The 23,712-nt window shown below is 46.2% G+C and overlaps 2 protein-coding genes across 4 annotated transcripts in view; both read right to left on the reverse strand.

The window, feature by feature from the left end:
• Nucleotides 1–12,532, reverse strand: part of GALNT16 (polypeptide N-acetylgalactosaminyltransferase 16) — a 74,608-nt gene extending 62,076 nt beyond the window's left edge. Inside the window, exon 1 of one of the 3 annotated variants that reach the window (XM_021547077.4) lies at nt 12,196–12,532. In XM_021547077.4, the coding sequence (XP_021402752.1) occupies nt 12,196–12,399 (204 nt within the window). In that variant the 5' untranslated portion in view covers nt 12,400–12,532. Of the gene's footprint in view, nt 1–9; nt 12,063–12,113 lie in introns of those variants that run through there. The other 2 variants (XM_021547078.4, XM_085580330.1) reach the window with 2 other exon arrangements.
• Nucleotides 12,533–13,014: 482 nt separating this feature from the next.
• The window catches only part of EXD2 (exonuclease 3'-5' domain containing 2), a 35,644-nt gene continuing 24,946 nt past the window's right edge, over nt 13,015–23,712 (reverse strand). Inside the window, exon 10 of the mRNA XM_085580329.1 lies at nt 13,015–16,793. Within this exon, the coding sequence (XP_085436455.1) occupies nt 16,694–16,793 (100 nt within the window). The 3' untranslated portion in view covers nt 13,015–16,693. The remainder of the gene's footprint in view (nt 16,794–23,712) is intronic.

A 23,712-nucleotide genomic window follows, 5' to 3' on the forward strand; every position in this document is an offset into this window, starting at 1 on the left:
CTTTCAGACCTTCTCTCTGTGAGTTCTCACGGGCAGCTCCTCGCAGCACTGATTCCTGTTCTCTTTCTTCCACACAGCCGGCTGACTCCTTCCTGTCCCTGTCACAGCCACCTAGCCCTCACTGTCCCTAACACAAACACCCAACCCTTACACCTCACACCAGCACAGCCAACTAACTCCAACTCTCTCTCAACCAGCTAATCCACCTTTTATAACACCCATCCTTATTGGACCATCCTTATTGGACACAGCTGTGCCCTATTAATGGCAGGGCTGCTCCTACTCCTTGGTAATTAGTACAGCTGCAACACCTCAGGGGCAGGATTGCCTTCAGCACTATCTCTATTCTCTCACAATCCATCCCCCCCACATATGTGTTGGTACACAAATAATATCCAAGCTGTCTTGGCTTTACTCATATTTTCATCAGAGTTAATAACCAGAGGTTAACAGTTCTGAATAATGCTTTGTTTCCTTTCAGCAGAGCTCAAGACTTAATCTCAGCTCTCCATCGGGGGAATGGGAGAAAGAATGCCTCCTATCCCCAACTCTTTATCTCACTCATGTACAGAGGTTATAAACTCTAGGAGAGAAGCTGTCTTTTCTGTTCACATTTGCACAAAAGAGCCCACAGTCTGGACAGCCAAAGAGGTCTGCAGGAAGCACAGGAAGCACCCAGCAGTACAGGCCTTGTGTGAGGTCTGAGATAGCAGCAAGACAAATGGGAGATCTCACAGAACTCTCATATGCAAATTGCTTGAAAAAAGATGGCAAGGCAACTGGTAACTCCAAGCAGGGTTGTGGCAGCCCCTAATGGTTTAATTGTTCAACTAGTCTCCCAATCTCTCTCTTCACAGAAGGGCCCCAAACCTGCCCCTCACATACAGGAAGAACCTGCTACAGAGACACACATGCAGCTGTGAGCTGTGTAGTTCCCTGGTTACATCTAGGGCAGGGAAAAGGAGTTTTCATGAACAGCTTCTCTCCATGTCTATCCTTTTGCACCTGAATCCTCAGCACACTGCCAGCCCTCTACCAGCTCCTGCCAAGCAGTTCCAGGTAATGGCTGGAGTCACCCCCATGGCAACCCAGTGCAAATCTGATCTCTGCATTGCACAGATGCTGAGCCCACCCCAGGATAAGCAGTATCTAACTCAAATGGCTCCCATCTGACAGGCACTGATCAAAATACATCTTTATCCCTTTCAGATATGGGACAGTGATATGAGAATTTACCTTAGGAAGAAAAATATTGAACAGAAAATTTAAAGCAAATTCTGACAAAAATGGGAATCTTTTCCATTCAAATTCAACACACTTACTCAAGACCACAGAGATACAATTTGCCTCTAATGATTCAAAATAACCTTCTGGGAACATACTTCATAGCTGTCCTTGCCACAGAGAATGGTGAAGACCACACTTCAATCTCTACACAGGACCAACAAATTAAATGCAGCAGAGAGAGGTGTATTTTTAGCGGAATTATAAAAGCTCTAACAGAAAGCTGGACAAGAAAATTGGTGATGTACTGTGGATACTCAAAATTTACCTAGTCCTTATGAATCTGTCACAAAACTTAGTTCAGAAATTTCCTGGACATTTAATAAATACCATGTGCAGCATTATTTCCTTAATTCTTAGATTCACTGATACACCAACTATGGAATCCAAATGTTCACCCTGCATTTCTACTTTGTAACACTTTTAAGTATTCTTCCATGGTGAACAGCACCACCCAGCCACACCCCTTCTTCCTGTGCCCCCCGAGAAACAAGTCAAGATACTTAATTTAAAGTTTAGATCTTGGATTCTTCTGAAGCCAAGACAAAGGAACAGCGCAGAACTGTGTACTGGGATTTCTGAACATGCAGCCCACTGTCAGGAGCAAGTTCCTCTTGTACACTAGTGAATTGGGGGGTCTTACACGGCTCCAATGGTACAGGATGCACAGAAGAATAAGAAGGGAATCCCTTCATACACCCAGTTCCCATCACCACTCTCCCATCCTGCAGCTGCTGGTCCTGCCCAGCTGAGTGTGAAGTCGCTGCTCCTGCCTCCAGGCATTCTGTAGGCACAGACTGATCTTGTGTGTGGGGCAGCTGCCACAGCTCAGGAGGTGATGAGCATCCTGCGCAGACCCTGCAATAATGCAGGCACAAAAGGGGAGGGAGCGTTTTCTCACCATTTCTTCAGCACTTGCAGTGGTGTTAATACCTATTTATCCATTCTTGGCCATTCTTTATGATGTCTCTCAGGAGCTATTGGGCAAAAGCAGAAGAATACAGAGCATTCCAATCCCCTTTAAGCTCAATGCGACAATTTTAATCCTCTAACTACAAGGAAAGGGGAAAAAATGAGATGGACTGTGACAGGTTGGAAGGACTAAATCCCTCTTAACTAGGGCATCAAGATTTAAAAGGCTCAGCTTTGCACACATCAAATGTCTCTCACAAGGTCCTCCCAGAACACTGTCCCCTCCAATTCCTCAGTGCAAGTGGACACCCAGTGCCCCAAGGATGCTGGTGGTGGGCAAGAGAACACTACTGCCATGACATTGCCATGCCACGACTGATGCATCCAAACCCATGGGGGTGGCAGAAACACCCAGGTTGCCCTTTTGAGTCACAGATACAAGGGGTAGCAAAGGTACCAAATACACAGGGCAGTGATGCACAATTCATATCTGAACAGCAGCAGAGAGAAGAATGCAGCCATAATGTAGCTGTTTCACATTAGCTTTGCCATACACAATGATTTGTATCACCCCACCATGTTTCCTTTCAACTCCAACATGTCTTTCCTGAAAGTGAGGCTTTGGGCCCAAGAAAATTAATGAGTAAATAATTTACAATGCATAATTTTTAATAATGCTGTAAGGAAGAAAAGAGATCAGCAGATTTTCCTTATTACCTGATGTGACTCAGGGAATGGGAAATCTGCTGGTCTGCCTGCATCTGTATCCTGTGCTGTAAGCAGAGTGTTTGCTTTCACTGTTAACCACTTCCTCATGGCTCGCCATTCCAAGGCACGGCACAACCAAACACAGGAGGATGCAAACAGACACCAAGTTCAGATTTGTTCCACAAGAATTTTTGGAAGGGTTACCTCATTGCAGAGCATCCATCCTTCTGCTGCCAGCCCAAGCTGAGTATAAACACCACCCTGCACCTGAGCAATGAGAGAAAAACCCCTGTGCTCACCCCAGCCTGCCCCTGACAGAGTAGCCAGCTCTGCATGTGAAGCACCAACAGAGATGTGGCAACTGAGCATCCCTAGGCCAGAAAGAGGGTTATGACCCTACCTGTTTGTTAATGCTCCTGCCAACCCCTCAGAGGTCACTGTGAGAGGTTGTTCCCTATATTTAGGCATGAAACAAGTAGTTCAGCCAAATAGAGACATTTCAGAAGGTTGGGAGACAAATGCAGCCTACTCCATCAGCAGCCTGATGGCTGATAATGCCTACTACACAACCAGATCTGAATAAATCTCACTGAAAGATACAAAGAAAAGCAAATCCACCAAAAATGACATGCATATTACAGCACCTGGGAAATACAGCATGATCACACACACCAGGACATAGCTGTGAGCATTTGCACCATTCACAGTTTTTAACTGCAATGCTTTACCGTTATTTTTTACAATTTCAAAAGACTACAGGAAACTACATAGGAAGCACACAATTATTTCAATTTCATTGTGTGGATGTGATGGCTCCCATTTGCACTGCCACTGTATCCAGATTCCTGTACTCAGAGACTAACTGACCAGTTACCCAAGGAGCTGCACTGCCTTTTGCAGCTCTTATACACTCTTCCTTATTCATCACACTTTTTACTGCATACTTGGTACCAAAAGGCACAAAATTACAGAATGGGCATGACACTCTCTGGCACCAAATACTTTGTTCAGGGCACTCAGCATGCAAGCAAGCATAATTTTTCCAATTTTGTCCAGCAGAAAGATTCTTTTTCAGAAAACCTCTGAAAATACTTTCATTGGTTAGAAGCACTTTTCTAGCCAAGCCCTAGCTGTTTTAGGGGAGTTATCCAAAACAATAAAAGGCAAGAAAAAGAGTCTTTTTTTTTTCCTCACAGGCCCACAAAATGTCTGATACAGATTTCAGCACAGGTGCTTTCTCTCTCTGCTACTGTTAAACAAAGCCTCCTCAAAAAGATCATATTACAGCTTGCAAGATGAAAAATTTGTGAATTGGGAGAATTGAAAACAAGATGTTAAAGCAGAAAATTTTCTTTAGCTGAGTGTCATCAGTGACCACGCTGTAACAGTCAGACGTTAGAGCACTGCCCCAGTCCAACCATGGCAGCCTTGAAGCCTGACCTGCAAATCCTCCAGCTCCACCATGGCAGAATGACCAACCAAGCATCATCTCACCAGCCAAAACAGCTTCCCAGCTCTGGGACAGCCACCCGTGACAGCTTCATTCACATCCTGGGGATGCACAGAGACACCGACAATGCTGTGAGACCTGCAGTGGCAATGCAGACGGAGCTGAGGCAGGACTCTGCAGGGACAATGCCTCTGAAGGAGGAGAAAGAAAGTAAAGCCAAAGGGCAAGGGCAGCTGCTTATCAAAAACTTGGTCTCTACCAACACTGAGAAATCACCCATATGTGCTCAAAGCACATCACAACATGGGTAATTTCTCTGCAGAGATAGGGCCCAAGAGACCACTATATTATTTTTTTACTTGTCTCCACAGCCCCAAACACAACTGGGACATGGAAATCTGAAGCGGACAGTCCACCTGCAGTCCTTATCACTTTTATTAGTTGCAAGAATATGTGCTTGTAAAGACACAGCAAAAGACAGCAGTGGGTAATACACAGCCTTTACTAACAAATCCTATTGTTCAGTTCATGAAGCAGCCCATGCTGTGCCTTCAACACCTTCCTTTTGCAGCAGATTGGCCATGACCTGCTACGTTTCTGCTAATCCTGCTCCTTGTTCAGAGGGTATACAAAAGGAGAACTCAGCCACGTTTTGCTGAGGTTACCTCTCTCATCTCCAGTCCTTTACAAAACTTGCAAGCTAAGCTGCCCAAAAGCCCCGTGAACTAGATAAAATTTTCATTTTAGACTTTGGGGAAACAGAGGCATATGAAGAGCCTGTAAGGAAGATGAGTTCACACAGTCAATAAGGCAGCTCAACTCCCACTCCACGGGTCTCCACTGTGGTTCAATCTTTACCTTAATGCAATAGTATGGGATGTGTTGTGGATCATGGCCTCTGCACTCAGCACCAGACACAGTGCCAGCAGTGCCAGCTGGCAGGACAACCCCAAAGAGCCCACAAGCCTACTGCAGGAGCTGGCAGATAGGGCTGGAGTGGCACATGAGAGCAGCACACACAACCAAAACAAGAAAAAGAAAGCAAGGTCCTGGGACTCGCACTGAGGTGACATGGAATAGGAACAACCAGCTAGCATTCTATGGGGAGCCAAGGAAGAGCAAGAGGTCCCACTTTGCTGGGCTCTGCCCTGGGGCTTCCCCTGCAGAAGTGAGACAACACACACGAGCCAGGGTCCCCTGCTGTCCCTTGTCCTTCATCCCCAGCACATTTGCCTCTGTTTGTTTCATTGCCTTTGTGCTCTGCGTGCTATTCTAACAGGAATATTTTAAGTCAGTATTCAGGGCTCCAAAATGGGCGGTCCCAGTTCAGTGCCACTGAAACAAAACATCTTCTCCCCTTGCCTTCTAAGTGACTCTCAACCTGCCTGCCTTGGGATGAAGTGTCTGGACCAAGTTCCACCATGGCAAACAGCAACCTGAGATACCTGGCAAAGTTTCTGTTTCCAGCAACACTGCTAAATTTTTAGTTTTAAAATCTTAAGACAGTTTTGTATATGCAAAGATCATACTGAGGAAGCAGCTGCATACTAAAGAATGCTTCAGCTTGCTAAAACTTGCAACTGCTTCACCCACTGATTTAATGAAAAGGCTCTAGTAAAATAAATCATGTTCAGGAGCACTGCACTGGCCTCCCCTCACTTCTACACACTCCCAGGCTGCCCAGACCACCACGTTCCCCAAGCCCCAGCTACCTCATTGCAGCTACAGCAACATTTTGATTAATAATTAAGGCCAGTGCTGCCAACTGGATTTTATTACATTACTATTGTGAACAATTTCTTTCATTTTTATTTTATTTTTAATGCATCATAAGGGCCATTGGGACAAATTAAATATAAAATAATTTTCTGCCATGTAGGCAAACAGCAGGCCTTCCCACATTTTTAAAACATAAACATTGTAAATAAAATATTACACTGTCAAGCTGTCACTGAATCTTCCTCCTGCAGTAATACCCTTAGAGAAAAAATTACCAAGTCACCCTTTCCCAGGGAGCTGGCATAGGCCCCATGTGCCATAAGAGAGATGCCACAGAGATTTAAAAAAAAAAAAAATATCAGTGCTGCAAGGGTCTGGCTACAGCATTGAATGGCTGTCACAAAACCCCGAGCATTAAGGGCTGTGTCCCTCACCCTAATACAAACTGGGAAGAGCAGAGGCCATACAGGTGCTGGGAAGAGCCCAGCAGGTGCTGGATTTTAGCAGTGGAATGGGCCAGGCTGAACAAAACAAATAAACCCAGCAACTTGCAGCTTCTTTTCCATCTCATTTCCAACACCCCAAATATCTGCAGAGCCACAGGGAGCAGAGCTGCTTTGCAGGATGGTAGGACAGAGAGATGAAGTTCCCTCCACTTTTCCTTTAATTTGAAAGGAAGATGTTTTAAGAAAACAAGAACATTTTGTGAGCTGTTGAACATGGCAACTTCACTGGTTTGCTCACCGTACCTTCCTGGCCTCAAGGTGTGCTGCTGCTGCATCCATGGTGGTCTGGCTTACAGACAGCATCACAGCCCTGGGGAGACCACAGAGCTCTGTGCTCTGTCCACATGTGTGCAAACTCAAACACAGACACCCAGCATAACAACAGAAAGAAATGTACAGAGCCATATGTGTGATCCTTGCCCCAAAAGGCAGAAGACTCAAGGGGGACCAACCTGCTATGAGAAAAATGGTAAGGAAGCTGCTAAAATGAACTGTGGCACCTTATTAAAAATTAGGCCTTTTCTCTCCATAGCACAGCAGGTCATGAAAATAAGCCTGACAATATGCCAATGCAAGGAAACAGTGCTGATCCCCCTCTTGCTGTGTTTGTTGGGTTTTTAAATTTATTTAGGATCCACCTCAGTTTCTCAAGTTACATGCCTGAGGGTACAAGACCTGCCTCCAGGGAGGCACACATGCAGGAGCCTCACGGGACACAGGTCCTGGAAAAATGGAATCATTTAGCAAACCATGAAAGTTACATCTTATCCCAGCTGTGAGGAAAACAGCATCCTATGAAAGCTGCACACAGAGGAAATGTGATGAAGGGATGAGAATAAAATCATTCATGAACACATGGTGAACATCAGCCAGCACCTGCTTTGTGGGGTTCAGATACCCAGGAGCCAAAGGCACTAGGTGTTCCAGGGTCTGAACAGCATGTATCAAGGTGGTCTTACTTGGTGGCAAATACAAGCATGGCTAATTGTGCCAGTTTGGCAATTCAGAGACGTGGGTAAAGCCCAACCACTGCCTATTTTCTGGCTAAACAAGACATGGGAATTAAACAATTGACATCTTTCCTCGCCAACTTGTTCTTTGCCTACACGCACCACCTGTTCTGAGCCAAGCATCCCAGTGGAGTCTCCTGCTTGCTGTCTCACCACAGGCAGGTGACACCCAGTTTAGTGATGTTTGCAGAGCATTTAGAAACCCTTAGCTACAAGGAAAAAGGATGGCTTGATCTCATCTCCCCAGTGCACATTTTACATGGCTGAGCACAGAGGCAGGGAGCAGACAGGAGGGCTGAGCTCAGGCAACCTGAGCCAGCATTACAATGCAGGGCCTCTCCACGTCCAAACTGGCTCCAATGGGCTCACAGAGCAACTACAGTCACAAAAGTTGGCAGGATGAAGACAAGAGACAACATACCAAAATCCAAAGAGCAGTTGACAAAGATAAGAGGCATCATACCTGCTCCAAAGAGCAACAGGGCATCAGCCTAACACAATTCAGAGCATTTAAAAAGTTATGCTTTTATCTCCTACTCCCAAGCATGTTGCTGCTTCCCTGCCACTCCAGAGAAGTCAGCAAGCTGGAGAATCCTGTGGGCCACCTCACATCCTGCTTTTGACTAGGGAATAGGAGAAAATACTCCCACCCTAAGCTCACAGTCAGCCAACAGAAAAATCTCTTTCAAAGCTGCCTACCAACTATCTCTCTCACTAACAAGCTTTGCCCACGCTGCAGCAATGGCCTCGCTCTCTTCACTGGGACACAAGTGAGCTGGGTGAGCCTCCCATGCTGCAGTCTTCAGACAGGGAAGAACAGAGCCCTGGGCTCTGCTCATCAGTGCCATACTAAAACAGATATGCAGCACATTGTGAACAATTAACCACCTGCACATAGTGCAGGAATGATGCCAAAGCCCTTCTAAAGACACATAGCACAGCTTCTGGCCTTTGGAAATTTCCTGGAAACAGGAAACAACCTTTTGCCTAGAAGAGATAGAAAAGAGTCCAGGGAGGAATCTCATCTTCCAAAAACACACGAGGTAACTGTCAGAGGTCTTAGGGCTCCTTCTAATCTATATGAAACTATGCTGTGTTCCAGAGAAAAAATGCATTTCTAGGACTGTGGTACTCACTTGTGTTTATACCCTCTGTGGTAAGTGGAAGGAGAAGCATGCAGGGGCTCGTCATGTCACCAACTGATCCCTGCCATTTGCCAATATATGAATTTTCATTTCAAGCATCTGTAGAGCCTGTCTGTGAAGAGCCTATTGCAGAGAGGCCATGTCAAGATTTCTATCTATAATGCAGATATCTGTAGGATTGCTATTAATGCACAAGCTGTTTCTGGGACACTGATCTCTGACAGCTCCATGCCCCAGCTTAAATATTCAAAAATTTCCCTGCTGACTCCAGGAATCAGACATCCAGATTTTAAGTTGAAAGTTGTAGAAATAAATATGAGGTCAACAAATAAAAAACAGTTTCAAGCTGAGACTTGCATTTGACAAAGTGTTTACCTGAGATGATTTTTATTCTGCACATTAAGAGAGAATAAAGAAGAAAAAAACACAACTCCAGAAAGCATTTCAGTTTTTTAACCCAAACAATAAACTTTCACTTGCCCAGGATTTGAAATGTCATCACATAGATGCAAAAGCAGAACTCTTGGATTCACTCATCCAAAATAAAGATTTTTTTCTTTTTCCCAGACAGAAAAGCAGCCAATATTAGAAAATTGAAAAAATATTTTTCCAGATACCCATAAATCACATGAGTCACCCTTATTTGCAGATGAGCCCAAACCTGAAGTTCAACATAGTCACTCATGCAGAGCAGAGGAAACCAGAAGCTGGATCAAAATGGGCAGCTTGTCTCAGTGGCTCTGCAGAAAGACAAGGGATAGAGAAGCACGCAGAGCACAAGCACTCCTCCCCTTATACATGACCGCCATTGTATATTAAGTCAAATAATCTGACTTCAAGGGGAATGAACTCAGGATTGAGGGCTCTGTGCTGCCAAAGGACAGCTGCTTCTCTAGATTTGTTATTTCTCCAGTGGGCAATAGAACTGGCACATCTCCTGTGCTGGCTGGGAGAAGGTAGTGGGCTGTGCTGGGGAACAAAGCCGGCCACATGCTGTGGACCATTGGCACAGCTACTACCCTGGCATGACCAGCCCTCAGGCTCACATATGCAGCTCAGACCATGAGACCTGCTGCTCAGACCCTGCTAGATGCCACACCCTGAAGGACAGCACTGTCCCCACACCTCCACCAACCTTCCTACCCCGTGTCCACACACAATCTCTTCCCTGCTTCTGCCCCAGCAGCGCAGGAAGAGGCCAAGGCTGGGACAGCTCGCTGTGCACATCACACACACTCTCCACAGCCATAGCACTGCACAGTTACACGAGTACACACACTGCATTTTACCACCTTGCTCTCACGGCAACCCACCAAACCCTTAGGAAGCCTGCATTCATGAGGGAAAGCCCAAACACCACAAATCCTTCCTGTTTCCTTCTCTATCCAAATACATCATGGCAGGTCAGGATGTGAAATTTCCACCATGCCCCACTACCAGGTGCATAAGGAGAAGGTCCTCCTTCATCTCAGCTGCTACTGAGAGCCCTACTGGGAGGGCTGGCAGATCCTGGGACCCGAGTTACAGAGGGACTTGAGATGCAAAGGATGATTATTTTTCCCTGCTAAGGGATTTCAGGCATGGGGCAGTGCTGGAATGATTTACACAGTTTTGAGAGCAGGACCAGATCTGGAGTGGCTGTTGCGTGGCAATGTATCTTGTAAGGAGAGGCTCTGTGGTAGCCATGAGCACATACTGCCCCCCACAAACAGCAGGAATATAATCACGTGTGGCACTACCACAGCATCCTCCTTGTGAGGATTTTAAGGTGCTTGGCAGATGATATGGATTCATGTAACCTCACAAGCCCTCTGAGAGGGAGTAAAGTAAATGCTATAAAAAACCAGAAGGGATAAGCGGGGGAACAGAGAAATAAAACTGCTACACCAGCATGTTCAAGCTCACACAAGAAATCAGAAGCTCAGAGGCAGCTTCTTCCGCCACTAAGGTGGAATCAAAAAAGCAGGAGTGCTCCAAATCCTCTGTTCAACTCAGCCTTTGCCAGCCTAAGAGCATTTCCCGGTGCACCCAAAGGGCTACAGCAATAGCAGCACTCGCACAGAGCTCCTCACCGTACTCATTTCCACAGTCCTGCTCCACAGAGGGCCCAAAGCAGAGCAGCCTGAACTGCCGGCAGCCCCCAGCCCTAGTAACCACCAAATAACAGATGTGCTCTGTCCAAGACCCTCAGCCTTGACTTTTGAGTTTCAGCAGCTGCAAGCAATGGCCAAAGGGTTCAGCCGAAGAGTTTCCACCCTGCTGCCTGAGGGCTGGGACTGCTCTGACTGCATTTTCCAAACATTCACAGGGCTTCCCAAACACCTATACACACATTTCCCATCCCCGCTTTACAAGTGAAAAAAAGCAAGACACAGGCCAAAAAATCCCAGTGCCAGCCAAGGAGGGAGGCGGGCAGCCCTGGCGCCTGGCCCCTGCTCGACTCTGACCGGGCTGCTGCTTTTGTTCACGTCCATGTGTGCGTAACAGCTGACAAATGGATTCGCAGCCAAAGAGTGACACACAGTGCAGTTCCCGAACAGCTTCAGCTGGATCACTCATGGGAATGGTACTGCTGGGCCACTTCTTGCTCCAGGGGCTGATTTATTTTTTATTAAGCAATTGCCGAGAGTTGGGAGAGCTTTATTGATGCTATTAAACAGGCTGAAGGGAGGACAAATCACCCCCACAGACAGACAGGAAGGTCCTCATCATCCTCAAGTCAGGAGCTCAATTTTATCCCCCTACTGAGCCCACAGATACCCAAGGAGGGCAGAGTGTGGGGCTTTCAACAAAACTGAAGCAGCACATCAGGGCACTGCTACCACTCCTCGGGTTAGGAACGGAGCCCTGGGGGCTCCTGCCATCTCCTTGCCCAAACTCTAGCCTGAGCCCGACTCGGGCTGCTGCCTGTGGTTTAAAAGAGACAGAAGTCACGAGCAGCCCAGGTCCTCCATCTGACAGCCAAGCGGAGGGAGCCGAGGCAGAGGCTGGTACCAGCTGTACAGTCACTCGCATCGCCCCGGCCCGATGCTCGGAGCCCGGCTGGCCGGAGGAATGGCTTGTGAGAGCTGGCCCTGACGCGAAAGCACTGTGATCACATACATGCGTGCGTGCATACACATATCTGCATGTGAACACCTTCTGAACGCGAACTAAAAACCTTCCAGCTGTTTCACCCGCCTTTTTCCCTGGCCAAGGGCAGAGCCCGGGCTGAGAGTGGTGGCGATAACTCGGCAACACTTTACCTACGGCACTACTCTATTCCCTCGAGAGTGCCCACCCTGCTCCCCGATTGTAGCGGCTGCCATGGTGACAAGCACGAATGCTAAAATAAACAGAAAGCAACCCGAAGGCAAAGCGCAGCCCTCCGCCGGCGTACCCGCGCCCGCCGCGGCGGCTCCCTCCCCGAGCATCCTCCCCGCCGCGGCAGGACGGGATGCTGGCGGCCGCCGCTCACTCACGATGAGGGGGATGGTCCTCTCCTCCCGGCGCAGCTCCAGCCTGCCGGCCGCCCTCTGCCCGCTCCGGGCGCCGCCGCTACCGCCTCCGGCGGACCTGCCGGCAGCCGCCGAGCGGGGCTTGTTGTCCTGCCATAAGTAGTAGAAAGTGCCCAAGATCCAGGCGACAGTCAGGATGGCGATGGCATTAGCCCTGATTCTCCTCATGCCGAGCGCCCCGGGGGAGCCTGGGAGCGCTGCCTCGACGGGCAGGGGCGGCTGCGGGAGGAAGAAGAGGAGAGGAGGAGCGGCGGCGCGGCTCCCCCGCCCCTCACCGCCCCGGCCCCGGCCCCGGCCCCGGCCCCGGCCCCGGCCCCGGCCCCGCGCCGCCCAGCCGCCGCCGCCGGGTCCTAACGCCTCGGCCGCTCCGCCGCAGGGGGCGGAGGGCTCCGCGCCTCCTCCTGCTCCTCCTCCTCCCGGCCCGGCCGGCGCGGGCAGCGGGGCCGGCTGCCGACGGGGATGCGCTCGGCGCCGCAGCTGAGCGGGGACGGAGCGGCAGGGCCCCGCGGCGGGGAGCCGGGACACGGGCTCAGCCCCGGGAGATGGCTGCTGGGACAGCGCACCAGCCTGCCCTCCTGCACCGCTGCCCGCTGGGACTCGTGTCTCTGCTGCCAGAGTCGTGCCCGTAAGGCAGGCGCCAGCGAATACACCGTGGCAGCCCGCAGCACACGGGATCTGGGCACCCACTCCGTGGAGATGAGCCCATCTCCCGCTGAAGCTGTGGTGGTTGACGGGAGCAAGGCTCTTGGGCTGACAGTGGAGCTGCCCAAGCCCCCGCTCCCATCGCTACCACAAGCAACACTCACACCATGTACCTGGGCCCGTAGCACAGCCTCGAGGCCTTTCAAGCCCTGCGGGAGGACAAGCGTGGCAGTGGAGAGGCAAAGATGATACAATTCCACATCACAGGGCACTGCTAAAGCTCAGCTTAAACAACAGAGCATGCAGCTTGTGAAACCAAGTGACATTTAGGCACAGTGCAGCTGCTGAGCAGCTATGGCTTTAAAGTTTGCAAGAGCAGGAGGAGGTAGTGAGAAAACTTACATGGAAAACAAATGTTTAGAAAACAAAGGTAGTTCCAAGGCACCTGATAATGGGGCTAGATAGAAAATGTGGGTGCTTCCAAGGCACCCAATGAGGGGATCAGAGTATTCGCATTACAGTATGGAAAATGTCATCAGGGCTTCTAAATAACGTTTTGCCCTACTTTCCTCCTGACCAGATGCCTCTAAGTGTAATTACAACCTGCCCCACTAAATTGCCCTTTGAGATTTACCTGCAACTGCTTATTTCCTGAAGTAGAGCACAGTGCAAAATTCATTCGTCAGACTCATTCTGTGGGCACTCAGGGCAGAATGCTGTTTCTAGGACCACCACCTCCCAAGGCTGCAACACAGTTCCACATCAACCTCCCTGCAAAGCACACTGTATGCCTGATGTAGAAAATGTTAGAAAGCATCTCACATCCTCCTAGGTACTTTTCCCAATGACCTGTCAATCCCACACAGCTTCCCAGGCTGACTAGTCATAGTCAGTGGCAAGGGGAAGTTTGAAACCTTTAAAAACCAAAGCCTTCCAACGGGTCAACAAAAACATAATTAGTTTAAGCTGCCCAGTCCACATCCTGTGGAAGCTGGGCTCCCACTATTTTCAATCTCTTTGACAGTCTTACTGAAAAAAGAGCATCTGCTCTCCTGTATGGGTTTGGATCCAGCAGCTGCCTGGGCTGCAGAGGGACATGAAGAGAAGCAGAGGAGCTGTACCAAGAAATCAGAGAAGAGGGACACAGGAAGTTAAGATGTGTTCATATTCATGTGACAGCAGAGCCAGCAGAATGTCTTCTCTTTTGCCACTGTGCAGATCATACCAGACTATGCTTGATTCCTTCTTAGTCTTTTCTCACCTTTTGGTGGGAGTCACAACAGAAAAGCAAATCACAAAAAGCAATGGAGACTTTGTGTGAAACAGGAGAAAAAATCCTCTGCCCCAAGACTTGAACTAAACAGACTGCCTTCTTCTGCTTTTCCAAGCATGCTGCTTCCCTTTTCCACTGCAGCCATTCTTTTTCTTGGGTGTTGTCCCCTCACCCTGCTAGCACACCCTATAAGCTGCCATGCAAGCACCATTGCCTCTCAAGGGGTGGTGTGTAGGGAAGTCTCAGACACAAGCAGAGTGGTCTGTAGGCAAGCCTCAGCAGAGCCCCAGGCAGAAGCAAGGTCAAGACGTCTTTCTCCTAGGAGCAGTTGTTTCTACTCCCCTCTCCCTGCAGGAATCAGCAGTAGAAAGCAGGGTCTGTTCTGCAGAAACACATTCAGAGTGCTGGGTAGGGAAGGTCTGCTCTAGCCCACAATTACAGTGAAGGGCCCAGAAAAGCTGTGTTACCCACCCTCTGAGCTGGTGGCAGAGAAGCTTACCATGTCAGCAGATCCAGTTCAGCACAGACAAACCAGATTTGCAGAGGTCCTTTATTTATGTTGCCTAAGCTTTGGGGACCTATTTGAGCTGAAGAGTTTAGGAGGTGGCTGGAGCACTAGAGCTAGATGACCTGAAGGAGACAAGACCTTCAACACAGCTCCAGCAGAAAAAGCATGTATTTACACAGCACCAGGCTTCCACATGCTTTGAAAGTAATGCAGCAATGTTTCATCTCCAGGGCCCAGATACCTCACTGTAGGATTACTAGCTTGCAGGTCTGAGCTATTGGTACTGAAGGTTCCATTTTCTGCAGCCAGAACTTGCAATTATTTAATCTCTAACCACCAAACTTTGCTCCAGAACCCTGCATTTCTTGTAAAACACAGCACACCTCTAACCTTATATTCTACAGGGATCTCTGACAATATAAATTGTTCCATTCAGGTATAGCTATACTGTAAGCTGCAATGCTGCACGCAGATATTAGCACCAGCCCATCAGAGAAAAGAATACCAGAAGCAGTCTGGCATGGAGATCTCTACACCACACAACTGGCAAAATAGACATGCAATGAACATTAACAGTGATAATAAATACTTCAGTGATGATCATTGCAAAAGCATAAACTAATTCAATAAATGTCCTCAGAGAAATGACCTGAGAAACATAATGTAAGAAACGAAACAAATCAAGATTATTCAAACCCCACAGCAGAATTATGGGATCTTATCACCACATTTGTTCTTTTTCAGTTCCATCATAGAGATGTTAAATCTTTTCTTATTTTGTGACAAACTTTGTACAGTGGAAACCTCATGACAACACAGGCATCTGATTTTTAGCATAAGCATAAACTAAGTATTTGGTGAATAATAAAGATACAGAACAAGTGGAGGAATATAATCAACTACAAGGAGAATTTTGTGTGGGGTTTGAGAACCTTATTTTTTTTATAAACACCAAGGCCCTAACCAGCATCACCTTCAATGAAAAGAGATCTCCTAACGTCATGAATATTAAAAAAGGGCGCTCTTGAGAAGCCAGTTTTGTATTTGGCTGACAGATTAGGTCACATCATCTAGGACAACACACATGGTGTTTCAAATTGCCCAGATAAAATTGAGATGATCATTATTGCAGGGGGAAAGACAAGCACCATCCAGATTTGTCTTCAGAAAAATGAAGTGTGGCTGCTTTATAGCTATGGCGAGACACAGTGCATGTTTATGCAGCCATCTGACTTAAAACGTGGCTCAGCTTTCAACTATGAAACATCTGGAGAACACCAAAAGGTTTTTCTTAGCACTACTCTGATCTGAGAAATCAGGTCTGCTATATTTGTGGCCTCCAGGCAAGGAAGTGCCATCTGAAACATGAACATAAGGTCTGTCTGGGCTCTGGAAACTGTCTGAGTAAATTCATCCAGAGTTTAGCTAAGAACAATTGAAGAAAATTAGCATTAGAGTTCAAGGGCTGAAGCAGGTCATACTCCAGAGAGAAACAAGAGTAGCATGTTATGATGATGAGGTGGGATGAGAAGACTTGCCCAGAGAAAGGCAGCTCTGCTTGCCCACAGCCAGCCAGCCAGGAGCTGAGCTCCACCTTGCATCTAGGGAAGAGCACCCCCAGTTCAGGGACTTTTCAAGGATTTTGCACAAAAGATCACTCTTCAGAGAGCTCCTCCTGCATGGGCAAAGCAGGGTGTAAAGGAGGTGAGACATCTTAGGATGGTTTTCTCTGAATTTGCTGCCCCCCAGTGACTCCTTCCTCTGGCCCACCCCTAGGCTGGACACTCACTCTCCCTGGTGAAGCTCCTCATCTTTTCCCAAGCAGGGGCAGTGGTCTGCTTCCAAGTCAGGAAGAGATTGGTAGGAGTGGGTGAAAGCAATTGAAGGAGACAACTCACAGCTCATCCCTGATTTCAATTCAAGAAAAAGAGGGACAAGGAAAAATATTTATTTCAATGGACAGAAAGAGTTGAAGTTCTTGCCCTGTAATGGATGAGAGGCACCTCTGACAGTGTGACCATGACATCTCACCATGCTTTTCATCCAGATCCAGATATTACCCCATAAAACTTCTGAGAGATGTTCACCCATACTGTAATGCCAAGATGACAGTGTGTGCCATCATCCTCCACCACACAGCTATTGAAAAGAAAAAGAAAAATGTTATCTTGATGACTCATCTACATTGGCCAAATTTCTGTACCGCCTGAAGTACTCGCCTTGTCTGAAAAAGCTCTCTTATACTGTCAGAGGGCATAAGAGTGCATGTGGGCTTCTGAAAATCCATATTGCTATCATATATCACCCTCCACATCCCTGGCCTCAGACACCACTGGGGAGCCACAAGGTGCACCAAAAGTCCAAAAGCTTGTCTTGATCACGTCCTGTCTAGAGCTAGACACCGTTCAAGTAGTCTCCAGCCCTACTGCTGCAGGCACCATAAAAAGCCAGTCACATAAATTACTTCCCTAGGAGTGCCAATTTATCCTGATGCCTAATCAGAATAGGTACAGATGGTAGATGCAAATTAGTTCTCCATTTAACAGCAGATAAGGTGTCTAGGGTGTCATATATGCTGACCGGGACAGAAATGTCTTCTGGGCCCTTGTTTCCAGCCCAGCATGTAAACAAGACCCAAGACAAATACCACAGAGTTAACTGGGAACCAGGATTTCAGTTGCTTTAAACTGTACAATTAAAGATTGTCTTAAGTCCTGTTAAGGTCACTGTAGTCTTAACATACTTTCATGAACATGTTTTTTAAAGGAAAATGAAAGCATAGAAAAGACTTCACAATAAGCTGTAATTGACAGTTTGTTGCACTTGTGCTCTTCAAGTATGAAGAGAAAAAAAATCTGCTAAAAAGGCTAACAGTGGCAAGATGAATCTGCTTTGACAGTGTGTAACATCCAGGAAAGCCTTCAGAGTGTTTGGCTGGGATTCAGGATGGGAGATGGTGCCATTAATCCCCTCTAAACCAGGTAACCCTCTTGTCTATCACCACAAGACAAGTGGGCCTTAGTGAGGAGTGGAGTTATGATAGAATTAGGCAGGAGTGATCATCAGCCAAGAAAAATGCTCAAAGTTCATATAACCTTTTAAAAGTGTAGAAAAAGAATACATATTCAAATAGTAATAACTATTAATACAACTTATTAACTTGAAGATCCACATAGAGTCAACCTGATTCATTTTATGAGCCTGATACAAATTTTTGCTCTCCCTCCTACCTACTTTTCTTATCTCCTTTTTTTACCCCAAGTCATTTTCTTAACTTCCTTGCTGCATCTTTTCTAGGACATAGATTTATTTCTCACCTTCATGGTAAAGCACAGAGCACTTTTGTGGTGCTCAGAATTAATTAACAATAAATTTTTTTTTTATTACAATCTGAGGACAATTTGCTCTCCTTTACTAGCATCCCATCACAGCCCCAACTGTGACTTGAACTGCAATTTAATCCTCATAGAAATTCAAAGCTTTTACAGCTCAGGGTAGCTACCAGGTTAGTGCTTGTAACAGTCCTCTTGGCTGCAAAGGAGAAGCAGTTTGAAATGCTCATCTGGCAAACCGATGAAACTCCTGTCTTCCACTACAGAGGAATTTCATGTGAAAACACAACAATCTGGGAAATAACCTGTGAAAAACATCTAACCCAGTTTCTCACACGTCCCATAAAAGGAGCTTGCACCCTGCACAGCAGACTGGGTTTGAATAGAGTGCAATGAGAAATGTTTAGCTTTCCTAAAAATCACAGCAATATATTTACTTTTGAAGCTCTATCACTGAAAATAGCTTGGATAATTAATGGAAAAGTTTCCAAAACATTCCAGCCCTGGCACTAAGCATGAGAAACTCCAGGCTGAAGGGAGGCCAGAAATAGGAGCCATAGATCAGTCAAATCCAGAGGCACTGCAATGGTATTTCAGTGAGCTTGATGCCATAATCTGCCTACTGGGATCCAGGTCCATCTCCAGCTTGAACCCAGAATGTGAAAAAAAGCCAGGAGAGGGGTTGCAGTTCAGAGGACATCAGGCATCCCTGTAATGTCAGGAGCATAGTCCAGGTAAATATTTATAAATTTCTACCTTTCCATCTGTGTTCTGTTGGAATATCTTTACTTCCAGGGGGGTGGGTGAAGCAGACATCAATGATGGCAAGAGTATTTATTGAAATGACAGCTTCAGTGGAATTGCAACCATTAAGACCTGCTGACCTGCATCAGACCAGCAAGCAGCTATGTCAATTTGGAAGGCTTCACAGGGCAGCACACAGACAATTCTCTCAGTATCTCACCACTTCTGGTTGAAGAATAAGGTACACAGTTTGTGCCTTGCAGCATTCCTCTCTATAAACAGCAATCCAGGTATTGCTAAGCTTCCACAAGCATGCTGCTAAATTCTTTAGAAGCTCATGCAGAAATGAGGCTGCTGTCCTTTTCTGACTTTAGAAAATACTTCTTTAAATATTCACATTTTAGGAGAAATATTTTTATCCTCCCCTAAAGGTAAATGCTTTAGATGTGCTGAACAAAATGGCCCCCACCACTTTGGCATAGAAGGGGGGATGGGAATTATGAAGTAAAAAATTTTACTCTTTAAAAAATTACCCCTAATTTTATCTTGTAATTATCTTCAGTACCTGAATGCATGATTTGGCAATGAAGAGCTGTCACAGTGGAGCACAGCAGCCAAAAAAAGGAGTGAGAAATGGCAGAAAATGCTTAAGCCACTGTGAATGGTAGTGGTACTCTGATTTGAACACTCACATGTCTGCAGAAACCCTCAGCACATCATTGCAGCATTTTCAGATGCAGAGATACATCATGACACACATCTACAGGTGTGCACATGTGTTCCGCACCCTTAGATTTGTTTCAAGTCTAACTCAAGTTTGCAGCAGATACCACTTTTCTCTGGTGCTGGCTGAAGACAAGGAAAATATCTCCCACAGGAGCCAAGATCCACTGCAAGCCTAACCATTTCTGTTTGAAGGTCACAGCAAGATCCAAGAAATGTGCCATATCTAGCACACAAATAACTAAAATCCTTTACAAATGTGTCCACTGCAGCTTACCTTTCCCCACAGACAGAGGATGAAAAAGGCTCTGTGCAACAATTATATCCATATTGCTTAATGGCATACTGAAGTATACTTAAAGGTTATTTTACCGTAGTAAAATCTATACAGACAAAAATAACCATATCAGTAGGTCCAAGTTTTAAAGCCCCACGTACAGCACATGCTGCCTGCCAACAGTTATGCTACCATGCATAAGTGTCATACTGGTCTTTCCTGCTTCATTGCCTGGCTTTGTTTCTGCTCCAAGCAGCCAGCTCAGGCAGGCAGGCAGGTTTTGTCTGAGCCTCAGTACAGAGCAAGCTCAGACTTCACCATCACAGCACTTCATGGGCTCTCATATGCCATGTTCCTGCCTCAGCTGGGCAGCATCAGCCTTTGTACCTGTGTCTCCAGAGATGGGAGGCAGCTGTTCTCTTCTTGGCAACCCCAGGGGCAGCTGAATGCAGTGGACACAGAGGGAAGGAGGCACCAGGTTCTCTTTATCATCATGTGCAGGGAGGAATTCAACAGGACAGATGTGACTCATAGGGATGTTTGGCCCCCAACAAACTCTGAAGGATGAGTTTGCTTTGATACCTTTCCATCCCTCAGGAACTTCTGCAACCTCCCTAAGCAGGGAGAAACAAATGCTGCATGTCTTTCCATCTCCCTCTGCCTGCCTTATCCTTCTTCCTGTTCTTTGTAAAAAAAAAAAAAATGCTTAGAATAATCCAAGTGAGAGCATGATCAACAGTGAAGGACGAGATGTGTCTTCTGCTTACTAGTAGAAAACTAGCCTTAGATAGAAAACTTAAAGTTTTCCTTCAGGTTGAAGGCCCTCTGTGATGCAAGGAAGTGGGAAATTAAAGGTCTGAACCAGTAAAGCTAAGAATGTCAAATGGGAATCACAATGAAAAATATCAGTTGGATCTGGAAATTAAAGTCCAGCCTCACAGAGTCTCAGAGGGAGGTGCAAAAAGAAACTGCTCACCAGAGGAGTGACTTCGGAGAAAACTAGGAATTCCTCAATCAGGTGTCCCATACATTGCAAGGAAAATCTAGGAGGCTCCTCCTCTCCCAGGCACACTCAGTACAGCATTGGCTGCTTCAGAACAAGTCTGCTGTAAAGAGGAAGAAGTCCAGTTACAAAAGTGAATGAATGTTAGTTCTATGGTAAGGAAGAAGAGGCAGAACAGAAAAAACAGAATAAATAAAGCAGATAAATAAGCAGATAAAATAGAATAAAGTGCCTTACAAAAATTTGGTGAATCTGGGGTCCTATGGGAGAAGAAAAATAATGACAGATCATCTGCTATCTGGGCTGCAACTAGCACCATATTAATCTAAATCTGAAGTTTTAAAAAATTATCTGCAACAGAAATGATTTGCGATGACATCAGACTGTTAGGTCATTGTTCATTCATCATGAGCTGGGGCTCACCCAAATTTCCATCCATAGTTAGACCACCAGCCACTACAGTATAAATAACAAAACCTGTCATTCATTTTTAGCTCATATATAGTTCTTTCACTAATAAAACATTGAAATCAGTGACCTGCACTGTCTTCCACGGACTGAACTGAGGCAGACTGTGCATATTCATTTTTTTGCCCCCAGACTGAGTAGAAGTCAATAAATGAGCTATAGTCAGTGCACTGAGATTTGAAGGGTTTGATGGTACTTTTAATTTTATACCTCTGCCGAATTTGTAATTTCTTGATCTTAGCCCATGCATCATGCTTTGGATGTGGATTTATTGAAGTCAAGATTTCACACCTTTGAGCAAGATTCAGAATACAGTTTATGGATGCAAGAGAGGTCAGAAATAGAGAACTGGAAAACAAGAGACACACCTTAAGCAAAGAACTTTCCTCCCATTTCTGAAGACTGATCAGCTGTGGCTCTAAAAATTCTGTTCAGCCTTGGTCTTCTCAAAATGTCCCAATCTCACTCTATTTCTCTTCCCCAACCCTCAAGTATTCTGCTGCATTTGGGAATAATTTCTTCCAATCCTGTTACACTGTTTCCAACTGTACTGCACTTGAGGTGCAATGCTCTACCACCACCCCACCTGCTGAAGCATGAGCAGCTACTGACGCAGCACCCCTGTCCAAGGACTTGAGGTTTTAGAAATAACAAGAACAGACTTCCCCATGGGAGCTGCCTGAAGGAGCAGTGATACATTTCCTGCATTCATTGTGTGTGTTTTGGGTATCCTTGATATGAAATTAACAGGGAACAGGAGCAACAGCTGAAATGGTGAGATCTGAAATGATTAAAGTCAAGTCCATTTCCTGGTACTGCCTCTTACTCCTCTGCTCCTGCTGGCCCCTGGTGATGTGAAACCTTCCACCTCAGATCAGTGACACTCCAGTACCCAGTTCCCTAGCAAGCGCCTTTGCACTGGGCTGCTGCGTCTCAGCAGGAATCCAGGCTGCCAGCAGTGCATAAATACACATAGCCCGGAGCCTGAGATGGAGACACACAGATGTAATGCCTTTTATTCTCTTTTGTCAGAAAAATGTAATTTACTTACTACTACTATTCACTGTTAAAAGAGAGAGGAGCTGTACTTTTGTACTTGCCGATACAAAAGCAATACTGCTTTAGTACACTGATAACATTAAACCAATGCGGCTTCCTCAGGATGGAGCCAGCTGCTGGCTTCAAGGTGTTTATAGCATGACATTGCCAGAGAAATGAGCTATAAACACCTAACAGGCCTTTGCACCCCACCTTGACATCATCACATTCAGTTAGATAAACAAAAAGACCATCCAGAAGTCCACCTCCAATCAAAATAATAACGCTATGTGAATGAGGTCTGAATTTCTGGCTATCATTACAGAGACAGATGCATCCAGAGGGTCCTCTCCAGATGGTCTGTATTAGCTTAGAAAATAGGTCCCTTGATGCATATCAGTGGGCATTAACAGGCCCTAGGCAGTGAAGACCACTGACATTTAAGTACTTCACTGCTGAAGTCAGCCATGATGTTCCTCAAGCCTCCACAAATGATATCTGCTCCTCTGACTCCTTGCCACTAATGTCCTTCTCCCCAGCTGGCTCATCACCCAGCTACCTTGCAAGTGTCGTGTTCACACAGTACAGCTGTTGATAGGCAGGCAGCTTCAGCAGGGGCAATGAGGACCACAAAAGCAGATCTAATGCCTTTTTTGTCTCCTTCATGTTCAATCAGCAGAGCAGCAAGGTTAACACGCATAGAATGAGTTTCTACTCCTCTGCCACACATAGAAATTGGGAAGTCTGGTTACAGGTTTCTAATAATGTTCCCCAACATCCTTTTATGTCACTATCACCACAATTCACTGGCAAATACATGAAGGAGAGTGGAGAAGCCCCTTTCTTCCTTATCAAATCAGCACACCTAAGAGTGCTGAACTTTTGGGGTTAAAACATGCAAAATAACTTCCTACCACCAAATCTGCCCAAACACCATAATTTCATCCACTGACTCTATGTTTACTATTGCTCTCTCATCCCCCCATCCTTGAAAGAAACAAACTGTCAGCAAGAGCACAGAATACTTCAAAGTTCACTCTGTGTGAAGACTTGGAAGTTCTTCCTTGTAAAATGTTCTACTAACTAACTGACAATTCCTCTGTTCAGGAGACTTTCTGAAGCAAAATGAAGCAGGAATGTATCATCAGGGACTTTCTCCTCCCTCATCAAATCCTAAATGCAGTTTGGGAATTCGTGTTGGGAGAAACAGTGCAGTCACTTTAGTTGACATTTTTCAGACAGGCAACTCATTGAGAGTCTACTCACTGCTGGGTATTTAGAGAGGGAAAGATGAGTTTAAATTCTGCTGGCCATACAGCTCAGCCCCAGCAAAGCAGGCACTGCCCCATGTCTTGGTGATAGGAGGCTTTTTTTAAAAAATCTGCCTAGGTGTCCTGAAGCCACCACAGGAACTATCAGTCAGTTTTCACCCTGAAAACATGAAGTGTGAAAAATTAATTATCTGGGGAGTTT

Source organism: Lonchura striata, chromosome 5, assembly GCF_050655825.1.
Source record: "Lonchura striata isolate lonStrDom1 chromosome 5, ASM5065582v1, whole genome shotgun sequence".
Taxonomy (NCBI): domain Eukaryota; kingdom Metazoa; phylum Chordata; class Aves; order Passeriformes; family Estrildidae; genus Lonchura; species Lonchura striata.